Genomic DNA, 12,619 nt, shown 5'->3' on the forward strand with positions numbered 1-12,619 from the left:
CTTTTGCCAAAAAAGTGGGGCGTGAACCCTTAGTGGGGTACAGAGGAACATGGCGGGGAACAACATGTGGGAGGCAGGCAGGGTTCAGGTGAGCGGCAATACCACCCCGCATGGGGGGGGGGGCAGCAGGGCTCGGGCCAGCGACTCAGGTCAGCCCTGTGCATGGGGAATAGTGGGGCTGGGCACGGGTGCGTGGCTTGGCCCAGCTCCATGTGGTGTCCTGCTTTCCCTTTGGGAAATATGGCCACCGTAACCAGTGCCCAAGGTCTCTGCCATGGCAGGGAAATGATTACATGAGATATACCCAGACAAGTCTGGCAAGTGACTCGCACTTGCCTGCATGAGGACCCTTCATGCTCAATCTACAAAGTTTAGCCGTTCCTATTGTTTATCAGATTAGATACCACAATAATGAAAGCGACAGAAAAGATTTGATTCCTTTATCTCCTTTTTTTTCATCCTTCTAGTTATTACACTGAACAGAGAAGACAAAAGGGGGCTGATTCAAAGTTGATTTCAATGGGCTTTTAGATCAGGCCCAAGGGATTTAGCCATTCATGATATTAAAAAGGACATTGCGGAGGCAAGTTTGAATGTAGCTTCCAATAAATATATTGTATTAACTTGATAAACAGTATGCTAGTGAAAATATGATCATGCCATGGAATACTGGGTGCAGTTTTCATCATCCTACCTCAGAAAAGATCTAATAGAAACAGACAGCATTCAGAGACTGGCAAAATAAATGATAAGATGCAGGAAAGCCTTCTGTATAAGGAGAGATTGAAATTGACTGGAACTGTTTAATTTAGAGAGGAGCTAAATAAAAGGAGACTACCTTATAAGAATATAATGAATGGTAGAGATAGTAAATGGAGTGGTCCTATTTATTCTTTCACATAATATAAGAATGAAAAGACATTCAGTGAAACAAAGGCAATAGATACATAACTGATAAAAGGAAAACCTTTTTTGCATAGTGCACGATTAACACATTGCCACAATATATCAATAAGGCAGAGAGCTCCGTAGGTTTCAGGAAAAAATAAACACTTATATGGTAATAAGAACATCCACTGTTTAATTAAATCAGTTTTTTGTTTCTGGGTGGGGGCGGGGAATGTTTGTTTTAAGGCATAAATCCACATACTAAATGACAGATGCCAACCACTAACTGTCTGAGGGTGAAGATGAAATTTCCTTCATGGGCCTGTTATTCAGTAACTGTCCACCAGAGGTGTCCCTTGCACCTTCCTCTGAAACAACCAGTACTGGCTACTCTCAGCAAGGGGATACTAGAAGAGGCAAATGATCTCAGCCAGTTCCTCTGTGAAATCACTGCCAGCATCACCTTTCTCACGGTAGCATCTGGGATGCTCTCTCAAGCAGTGGCAGATTGGCAGGTTGCACAGCTGTAAGCATCTCAGGACAGCCCATGTAGGAATGGAGGACATGGAGGGAATGACAAAAGACTTACCAGTTTTTTGCATTCTTTGAAGAGCTCACTGGTCAATATGCTGCATGAAGTTTCCACCATCATTTGCTTCATTAAGTTGCCATTGCACAATGAAGTAGTCAGAGTCTGTCCCTGAGGGAGCTTAATGTTATAGGAGACAAGCAGAGACTGTCATGTTAGCCCTGACCCTAGAACATCAGTATTTCCTCTTAATCGTTTATATATGGCCAGCTCTTAACACTAGACGTTTTTCATAACAAACTATTTGCTTATTGGATAAAGCTTTAACCTACCACACTACAGGGAAATATTATGGCAATGGCAGACTATAGACTAGACTAGATCACCTCATAGGTAGAGCTGGATGAAAATTGTCAGTGACAAATGTAGATTTGGCAACACCAAAATATTTTGCAAGTCCATGTCGGTTTCCCCAAATAGTTCACTTTAAAAAAAAAATCCAACAAGGTCTAACCATTTCATTCTGTCATTTCTAAATTAAATGTTTCGTTTTTTCAGGTTGAAACAAACTTTTGTTTTGAAATTTCCTTCTATTTTATATTTTTTAATGCAAAAACAAAAAAAATGCAAAATCTACACAATATGTTTTCTTCAAACCATTTTTTTAACTTTTCAATGCACCAAAAAAAATTGAAAAATTTAATTTTTGGGATCTATCCAAAATTATTTTTCCTCATGATTTTTTGGAACTGTCAGCAAAACCACAAAATCAGTTATTCAAACAACTCTGCTACAGGGTTTTCTCTGTCTCTACCCTTTATGGCTTTTAAACTGTAGTTTAAGCATCAGAAATCACTTTGGTGACCTTAGTTCAACCTGGAGCAAATATCCACATTGCAAAATGGCCAGATGTAGCTTTCCAGTAAGCTGACACCACTTAATGGGGCGGGGGGGCTTTCATTGGAATTGGTATGTCTCCCTTCAGCAGAAACACAGAACATCACTGTGACTGGAGAGAGTGCAATATTCCCCACCTCCACCCCAAGCTCAGCATGGCAAAAGGAAAGCACATGGTCTGCAAAATATTTATTGCAGAGATATTTTGCAGAGTACATGCTGGATTCTCTCACCTACTAGGCTGGAACAGTGAACAGCTGGCCAGTCTCAGCACAGCTGGCAAGAAAATTTCTCTTGCTCCCTCCTCGATAAAGGATATTCAGCACTGAGGAGAACATGGTGCTAGATCATGCCCATGCCCAGCAACTATTAGCAGTCAAAGGCAGTCTTCCCATTTGAGCATACCAATAAGGGAATTAATTCAGTTTCTTCTCACTTCTTTATTCTTTCTTGTAGCTAAGTGTCTCTGCTCAAAGCTGTGAGTCAAGCTGCTGCCTATCAGTACCAACACCTGTTTACGCTGCCTGCCACATTCTGTTTTTCACTAAGGAAACTGGCATGAGCCCCTTTGAAGTTTGAAGTTGGCAGACTTTAAAGGGGGCCTCCTTTTAGTGTGTTTGGAAGACCATCCACATATTATGATGGTGCCCCTGCTCTTTCTATGGTGTCATACATGCTGCTTGCCTTATGTAGGTGCATCATTTAGTGATGCATACAAATGGGATAGCTTTCCTAGGGAGACTGAGAGAAGAAAAGAAAAGAAATGCTTATTTTTAACTTAGACAACTATTACCTTAGGAAGCTATTGTGAGTCCAGTCCTGCTCCCATTTTAGACAATGTTGAAACTTCCATTGACTTCGATGGGAGCAAGAGTAGGTCCGTGACTTACAAAGAATCTGCAAATTGCAGCCACGACCAATTCTGGGCCCATGACTCTGCCTTCTCTCCCTTTTCCATCATAGTTCTCATTTTACCATGATCCTTTTATTGTTATGTTTTCCTGACTCCAACCCCTAGTGTTATAGCTCTATTTCTGAACCTCATGCCCCATGCACTTTATTTACTAGGAATCTTCTTAACTTGCGGTACCCTAGTAAATCTTGTACTTTACATCCCTGTTCATCTTACAAAAAACACTCTGCAATGATCATAGGAATCTAGGGGTGAACATGCAGTTCAGAAAAGGTGAGAAAAATACAGAAAAACTCCGAGAGCCAGCAAATGTTCATAATGGACAGCCTGTAAAGGTTAGGATGATGGGAAATTGGATGTTTATCTGAACTTCTCCTTTCTGGAAATGTAGCTAGAAATTCTGTGAGATCAGGCTCTCAAATGTGATTTCCAGTTATAGCTGGATCTCCTGCATCTGGGCTGGCATGCAGCCTCTATCACATGATTTGGCGGGTTAAATATTTGTCCAAACCCAAGCAGCACAGAGGTCTTGGAAAACTTAAAGAAGTTAATTGAACATTTATCAGATCTCAGAAAAGATTCCAGTTTGGTGTGAATTCTGGGAGAGGGGTTAGTTTATTTCTTTGGTTTCCTCCACAACCATTCAGCAACCCCTAACTGAGGTAGTAACCATTAGTAAACAGTTTTCACAGTTCATTCAGAGTCACCTTTCTGACATCAGCACAACCTGGACTGACTTTCCAGGAATTCCCAAAGTCAATTGGATCCACTTCAAGATTATTATTGCTGCTGGTCAAATCATTGTTTTGGATTCCATCAAAATTCCCACACAGACCACACACTTGATCCTTGCAGGAGGAAAAAAAAAAAAACACAAACACATAAATCTTCCACCTTTAGACTGACATGGAGTTTTGTTAATGAACCTTTTCATTCTCATGCTCTATAGATGCAAGACTATATAATGCCTTCCCATGGCAGGTGCAAAGGCCTTTAGCCTCCATTCCCACCGTACTGACACAGAGAGGAGCAGGAGCAATCTGTCTCCCAGCACTCCAGGGATCAAGAAGGGGACATTGGCTACCACTGCTGGTTCTGACTGACTCTACTGGGAATGTGTCTGGATGAGTCATGGATTTAGCGATGGGACCACTTCTCCTGCTGCCCTTGAAAGTCACTGTGGTGTGGGGAGCACTAGCAAAGCCTGCTCAGAAATGCCTTCCCTCCAGCTCCCAGAGGAAACTGTCCCTTTCAATTGCCCTCATTGAGGGCATGATGCCTAAGTGCTTCTCCTCCCTCTTCATTCCTAGCATGGTTCAACCTACCAAGAACCATAACTGAACCCTTAGTGTTGAACCACTACAGAAAATTATTAGTCCATAGTGTATTAGTAGAAAGGCCTTTTGTTTTTTTGAGAGAGGGCTCAATGTTTCACATGAATCTATTCACATGCCTACATACGAAATACTGAATTCCTTCCTTGCTCCCCCAGAAGGATCTGTCCAGATGTATTCATTAGGGAACATTAGGAGCACTTTCCTAGTGAGAATGAGAAGTAAATCAAAGTTACTTACTCTGAAATGTCCTTTCAAAATAACTGAGACACCCATGGCCAGATCCCAGGTTACAGAGATTCCTTTGCCCAGTAAGAGAACGTAATAGCGCCCGGACTTCAGGACTTCAAAATTGGTTTCATCTCTAAGAGGCTGCTTGATAGCCACCTAAACATGAAAAAAAACAGTGTGTTAGCAAGGGCAGCTCTGAGACCACATATTAAACAGGTCATTGTAACTTCCCTCCGTGCTCCATGTACTTGCTAACAAAGGGCACTTTTGAGAAGTGCCACGGTGCGGTTAGTTGACTGTTCAGTGAAATCCTATTGCTGCTGCTGCAGAGCACTGTACTGGAACGTATACATCAATAGCACACAGTGTTGAGCACAGGCTCAGATGTCTCGCACAGAAACCTTCCTGCAGATGAATTACTCCTTTAACGAAACAACTTTGAATGGCACAGGGAATTGGGATGGAAACCCATTGGTTTCATTCTGATTACAAGTTCTCAGTGTTTTGAGTGAAGCAGTGCCCCCTGAGCCCTCACTACGCAGCTCCCACTGGTCACTGGGATAGATACACAAAGGAATCACTTTTAATTGGAAATAGCATTGGGGATGGATTTGCTAAGAAAAGGATGACTAGGTAAGTTCAACTAAGTCAATTAGTGGCCAATTAACAAGTAAAGGACAGACATCAGTACCCGTTTCCCTTTTTTAGAAACCACGACTATCATCAAATTCATGACGCCTGCAACAGCTGTAACAAAAATAAATGTGGTCTACTTATCACAAAGTGCATGGAACTCCTTGCATATTAAACATTGAAATTAAGGGGCAGGTTCTGACTCAGAGCTGTGGAAGATTTGCTTCCACTGCCATATAAAAGGACAGCCCCACCACCAGCAGGTCTCTGGATTCTTTTTTTATCAATTAACTTTTCCATCACTAACACTTCCCCCTGCCCTCTCTTGCCAGTTTTCTATGCTTGGGACCACTTTCTGGCTGCAATTGGCTACAATGTCACAGCCTCCAGCTGCTAATGAGGTGAGAGATTAATTTAAAATGTTTCCTTTCATACTATATTTCCTTTTTAGTGGGAACCCTAACAGGATTATTAGCCACATGTCGTGAGGAAGGTCTGGAATGGCTGTTTATTTAAATACTGCTAAGGTGTTAATTCAAAATGTTGAATTAGGGGAGAGGGGATGAGTCCTCCAAAAGGGTACAAACAGGACTCAGTGCAGGGATTGGCAACGTTCAGCATGCAGCCTGCCAGGGTAAGCCCCCTGGTGGACCTGGCCAATTTATTTACCAGCCGCATTCGCAGGTTCGGCCGACCGCGGCTCCCACTGGCCGCGATTCATCGCTCCAGGCCAATGGGGGCTGCAGGAAGCAGAGCGGGCCAAGGGATGTGCGTGGCTTCCTGCAGCCCCCATTGGCCTGGAGCGGTGAACTGCGGCCAGTGGGAGCTGCGATCAGCTGAACCTGCAAATGCGGCAGGTAAACGAACTGGCCCGGCCTGCCAGGGTGCTTACCCTGGCGGGCCGCATGCCAAAGGTTGCTGATCCCCAACTTAGTGTTAGAGAGGAGAAGGAGTACAGCAACCCTAAGAGCAAAGGGAGAGCTCCCCACCCTCTCCCCAGCTTGGGTAAGCACTGCTTCCCCAGGGCTCCAATTCCTTGGCTGGTGCAGTGAGAGGTTCCCATTCTGTTTCAATCTACTTCAACCATGAGCTATAAGAAAGGAGCACTCATCCTTAGACCAACCCTTGCAACCATTACGGATCTCCTGAGCAGGGCCTTCAACATCCTCCAGGGAGGCATCATATAAAACAAACTAGTTCAGTGACACTCAACTTTAAAACAGGGGGTTAGAAGAAGAAATTAAAAGGGGGGAGGGGAGAGAAAGAGGAAGCTAGTCACAAAGACCCGAAAGCTGAAAGCAAGGACACTGAAATCCTTAAAGTCAGCAAGGAGGCTACTTAGGCATCCCATAAAAAAGTCTCATGGGGTCCTAAGCAAAATAGGAAACATGAAGACAAAAAAATGAATAAATATGGTTAAATGGCAAGGTGCAAGGATCCCTTCAAAGATAGAAATCCAGCCCAGCTGAAGCCAATTAAAAGAATGCTGCAGCGAGGTCAAGGTGAAAAAGTCATGGACAGCGTTTCTCAGTGCCAGAGGCCATTTGAGGAGGTGGCTACCGTACCCGAAATTCTTATTCATTTGATGTTGGTGATTTCTTTTCCTATTGACATTTCCAATGCTCTTCTGCATGCTTCTCCTTGAGTTAGATTTTTATTCACTCAGATGACCCTTTCTGGATTGCTTTTCCCAGACATTTTTCTGCTTTCTCAAACATGTAAGCTCATGAAGATTGAGTTGCACAGTGTTTTTCTTTGTAAAAATTGGAAATTTGAGATGGTTTGAGTTTTAAATCCTCTTTATATTGTTGCTTTGCTTCCAGACCCTCTTCCAAGGTGGCTGAGCCAATATGGCTAACCCTGCAGGTGCAGAGGGACCCAGCCGCAGAGTCCATACACCAGGAATGAGTTGAAACACTCATGCAATGTTAGATGGTTCTGCACAAGCACTGCAAAGTTATGTTGCTTGGTGCTCACCAAGAGCTCTGAGGTAGTGTTAACTTGAAGCCTTTAAGAAACTGGGATTTCTCCCCTTCTACTGCTGTCCTTGATGGAGTGGATTTCTACCTACTCAGTTTAACAGGAATCCTCCATCTACTATTCCTTTTGCATTCCCACACACCACTTCTGGACACATAACTTTTTGCCCATGTCCTACAGGTCCAAACCTCCCAGCTGCTGTGGCATAGAAATGTGAGGCAGTTAGGAGTTAAAAGTAGAATAATATTACACATTGAATCTGGAGCCTTGAAGACAGTCTAATGGCTTCACAGAGCACCTCAGACTGCTGGAACTGGCTCTCTTTTAAAAGAGAACTGGCCAATTGGTGTTATTCTAATCAAATCCCTGACTAAAAATTATTTAGCAGCATTGCCTGAGGAAAAATACAGAGTCCATTTTACTGGGGTGGAGTGGGCAATTGGAGTGTAGGGAATTGAAAGGAACTTACCACCGACCCAGTATGCTGAGAACCTCCTGAAAGGTCCCGAGTACCTGCAGTTCTCAGTGATTTCACGATGAGTTGAGAGCTTTCACCACTACCTCACAGGGGGCACTCGTTATTAAGAGCTCAAGGTAATGGGCTACACAACAAAAGCCATTTGCAATGCACAACAATAGCTATATTGACCCTACAGACATATTAATACCACCCCCTACTTACACACAAATAGATGGCACTCTACATAGATTAGATATCTACATATATACAGATGCTACTACTTTTATTATATAGAATTCTCATAACAAACATTGTGTAATATTGGCCCTATCCCAGCTCTCTGAGGTTTAATGCAATATTTGTATGGATGCACAGCCAGAAGGGTCAATCCATTTGTGAAGTACAAGGAGGACAGAATTTTCCCGAAAGGAATCCTTTCATTCAAAATCTGCCTAGTGTTTGTTCTACTTCTGTTTTCTCTTTGCCAGCCCACTACAATTTGGACCTGGCTCAGCCAATCTTCCTCCCGCCCGTCATTTAAGGAAATGGAAATCCCCCATCTCCCTTACTGCTCTACACATTCTTTTTTTTCTGCTCACATTTGGGTATTTTCTCTTCTAAATAATCACAAAATCAGTCTGTGTTTGTATTTCAAAATTTAGACAAGGACCAGAACTGGTCAAAATAGAATTGGAATGTTAACCTCAGTCATAGATTTATTATGTTTATGGAGGCTCCTTGCCCAAACCATGAAGTAGTAAACTTCTGACCCTGAGAAGTGGCAGATATTAATTGTTTCAGAAGAGGAATATAAATGACCTCATGCAGCATTTTAACACCTCCTGGGACAGTCACACCCAGGTACCTTGCATAGTTCTTGGACCACTTCAAACTAGAAGCTGCCTTCAAAACAACATCTTCAAACATTTGATGCAGCATGGAAACATTTTGACATTTGCTAAATACAAACTTCCAGTTTTCTATTTGTTTTAAATTGAAGCTAATTATAGTAAAATATATAGATATATATGAGAATAAAAAATTGTCAAAATCAAAATGAAACATTTCAATTGACCCAAACTGAATTTTGGGGTTCCTCAACATTGTGATTTTAATTTTTATTTTATTTTTTAATTTAATTTTTAATTTCCAGATTCATGACAGGAAAATATTTTGATATCTACAAAGTTTCATGCGACAGGAATAAAACATTTCTTGCCCAGCTGAGACTGAGAGTTTAGTCAGTGTGGTGTGGGTAATCTGCAATGCAGATGAAATACTTATGGGGGCAGATTTTCAAAAGAACCCAGAACCTTCTCTTTGTTCACACAAGTTGCTGCTGGATGCTTAGCTCTTTTGAAAAAAATCTAGCTATATATTTAGGTGCCTAAATGGAAGGTAAGCTTTTTTAAAAAAAAAATTCTGGTGCTGATTGTCATTGCTCAGCCCTCTTGCAAATTCTGGCCCATGTGGCTGACCCCAGTGCCAAGAACAGCTTGTTACTTGTGCACACCCAAGGGAGGTTTCCTTTAGTTGCAGTAAGTAACAGGACTGCTTTGGGAGCTGAAATGTCCTGTGTACAATCCCCCGCAAGCAATCCTTGTGTCTGAATGGACCATACACAGATGTGATCAAGAAAGGTTATGGGTTATGTACTCAGTGCTTTGATGTAAGCCACTCCCAATAACCAGGAACATAACAGTCCGCAGGTTTAAACCAAGTGAAAAGCTGGTTCGATTTTGTGCATTAAACCCAAAACAAGACAAATTTTGTGCGGTTTCATGTTTCTCTCTGAACATTTTTGCAAAGATCTACTCCGGATTCCAGGACAAAGTACAGTACTTCAGAAGTTTGGGTAATTGTAACTCTATAACTCACTGGAGATCTGTAATGTATGAACACAGAGACATTCCTGGCTGTTACAACGCCCAAGGCAAATAGCTGAAACCTGCCCTCTGGAAAGGTTATATCCTGTCATGGAGTGGGGTGGAAGGTGGGAACGGTTCCTGGTCATTTTTTGACAGCGTGTAGGGAAGGGGGAGGAAGAGGAATCCAGTCATCTGGATTTTCCATCTGACATTTGTTTTAGCATGGGGAAGGAAGCTGACATTTGCATCAGCTCCTGCAACATGCCTGGTCCTTCACATGACTAAATTAAACCACAGTTTTACTAGGTAAGGGACAGACATTTCTTGCAATAGCTATGCTTGAAACAGATTTATACCTTTAAAGTATGTAGAAAGACAAGGGAGCTACAGTCTGGTACTGACCACTCAAAAAAAAAGAGAAAGCAAACAAAGTAAAATGAAGTGATCTCCCTGCCATTTCTCTGTGCCATTCACAGCTTTCTGTTTAACGGAATGTAGCTCCTGCAAATGAAGAATCCATGAGGAGGGCCCAGGCTACATAGAGTATTTTCCAATAAGACACTCAAAAGAAGCAACAGCAGCAGCACTCCATTTAAAAGCCCTGGCAAAGGACTGAAGGGCAACAGCAAAATACCTTTAATTATATGGCCCATGATGGCTAGTTACAGAACTCCACCTAAAATTTGCTTTATAGGTGCTACTTCCTGCAAGGCAGGACTTGCAGAGATTCATTACAGCAAAGCAAAGAAACACAGTTAGCCCCATGAGTGGAATTGTATCATATACTCCCGAACAATTCACCACAATTATCTGATGTAGGATTTACATTCCCCACACGCTGTGTCACTGGCATGTTCATCTTATTACACAGCTCTTCAAATATCAAAGCACAGTAGAAAGTTCATCCCCCCATGTTACAACCCATCCTAAAATACTGGCAGACCCTTTGTAGAGGAAGAGGGAAGAGAAGCAGAGGAGTACATACATTTCCATTGAACAGCTCTATCTCCCCATTGTCAAACAGAATCGTAAGCCTTTTAGTGCACTTCTCTCCAGTTAATCCACATCCATCATTTGAAATGAGAACCCGAAAGGTTCCAGACTTATCCACACAATAATCCTATTAAAGCGAAACAAATGCAACGGGTCATTAACAACAGGGACATTTTAAACATACCGAAAAACACCTGGGGAAAATGCAAGTCTGAAAAGCTGAACTCTTTCAGGCACTGTGGGGCTGCTCAGACATTTGTCAGCATGCTAGTTTCTCCACTACTCATACATTTTGTCCTGACCATAGGGGGAGACAAAGACACACTTGGCCAGCATGCAACATTTGTACAGATACTTTGTAAAGACCCTTTAACTATAAGGGTTTCTGCAGCAATGTTAACTGTGCTATCTCAGGGATATACAATGGGTGCAGTGTTTATCAGTTTTATGTACACAAGTGAAGGCAAGATTTCACAATTCATATAATGAAATAAAATGAAGCCACATCTGGGTTATGAAGTGGCTTTTTATTTCTGTAAATACAAGAAAAATGGTTTAGTGTTTCAAACATAATGCTTGGACACTGATGATTGGGGTTCTAATTTTTGTGTCTGCCACAAGCTTGCTTTGTGGTCTCAGACAAGATCTTTCTTTTCTTCGTTTCTCCATCTGTACAATTAGAATAAAAACACCAACCTACTTCACATGGAGGTGCATGGCTTAATTCAGTAATATTTGTAAACACTGAGATTCATGGAGGGATGGTACTATGGAAATGCAAAGTATTGTTATCTTTTAAGAATGGATCTATTCAATATTTGGCCAGATTTTCATATATTGTCCTCTGCTTTTGCAGTCACATATTTATACCCACAGTTATTTGCATGTGTAGCTGCAATCTTCAGGCCACTTAGATATCTAAGAGTTCTATGGCACCTTATAGACTAACTAACGTATTGGAGCATGAGCTTTCATGGGTGAATACCCACTTCGTCACCCATGAAAGCTCATGCTCCAATACGTTTGTTAATCTATAAGGTGCGACAGAATTCTTTGCCACTTTTACAGATCCAGACTAACACAGCTACCCCTCTGATACTTAGATATCTAAGTCTCTGATTTGTGGGAGCAATGAGAGATTTAGATGTGTGTGTTTACATACACACATACATACACAGAACCCCCAGAAAATAAGTTGTTTCAGATCAGCTTGACACAAGCTGGTGACATGAAAGTGTGAACAAATTAAGTTTTAATTCTAGAGGCATTGCAATTGAGTGTAGTTAATTGAGAGAATGCCAGTCTTGTAGAGACCCTGCAATTCACTTTGTGGGATATCAGCAAAGGGGGGTGGGGTATCAGAGAAGGGGCTTTCGGAGAAAGAAGCCTCTCAGAAACAGATAATGGGTATTCACTAGTAGGTATGAAGTTGTCAGTGCTCCTATTTTTTCCAAGCCATCTCACCACTGCTGAGCACCTCTGTTATATATCCAGCCTAGCAAAGAAGGATGTTTTACAGTAACTCATTTAAATGTTGTTTTTTTCTTTGTTTATGGCTTAAAAAATTTAAGTATTTTTTTAACCTGACATGTCATTCTAACAATGAACAATAGTCTTAATTCTTACCTGAACCAACACATATTGACAGACACCTGGAAACATATATTTCAGTCCATCAAATGTCAAGTAATGGGCTGAACCAATAACTGAGCAGGTGGCATCACATACATAATCTGTGCAGTCCCACTTTCGACCACGACACACACTGCAAGAGAGAGAACAGAAGACCGACAGCTCTTACTGTTTATTATTTATATAGTGCCAAATGCGTGCCAGATACTATTTGCAAAGATGACGTTCTTGCATCAAAGAGCATAAAACCCAAAGAAACAG

General features: G+C 41.8%; 1 protein-coding gene across 2 annotated transcripts in view; it reads right to left on the reverse strand.

Annotated features, from left to right (window-relative positions):
- VWF (von Willebrand factor) overlaps positions 1-12,619 on the reverse strand; it is a 232,140-nt gene that overhangs the window by 123,057 nt on the left and 96,464 nt on the right. For both annotated transcript variants that reach the window (XM_039539548.1, XM_039539538.1), the window contains 5 exons: positions 12,353-12,491; positions 10,719-10,853; positions 4,802-4,948; positions 3,935-4,075; positions 1,478-1,597 (listed from right to left, as the gene is read on the reverse strand). In XM_039539548.1, the coding sequence (XP_039395482.1) occupies positions 1,478-1,597; positions 3,935-4,075; positions 4,802-4,948; positions 10,719-10,853; positions 12,353-12,491 (682 nt within the window). The remainder of the gene's footprint in view (positions 1-1,477; positions 1,598-3,934; positions 4,076-4,801; positions 4,949-10,718; positions 10,854-12,352; positions 12,492-12,619) is intronic.

Source organism: Mauremys reevesii, linkage group 1 (genome assembly GCF_016161935.1).
Source record: "Mauremys reevesii isolate NIE-2019 linkage group 1, ASM1616193v1, whole genome shotgun sequence".
Taxonomy (NCBI): domain Eukaryota; kingdom Metazoa; phylum Chordata; order Testudines; family Geoemydidae; genus Mauremys; species Mauremys reevesii.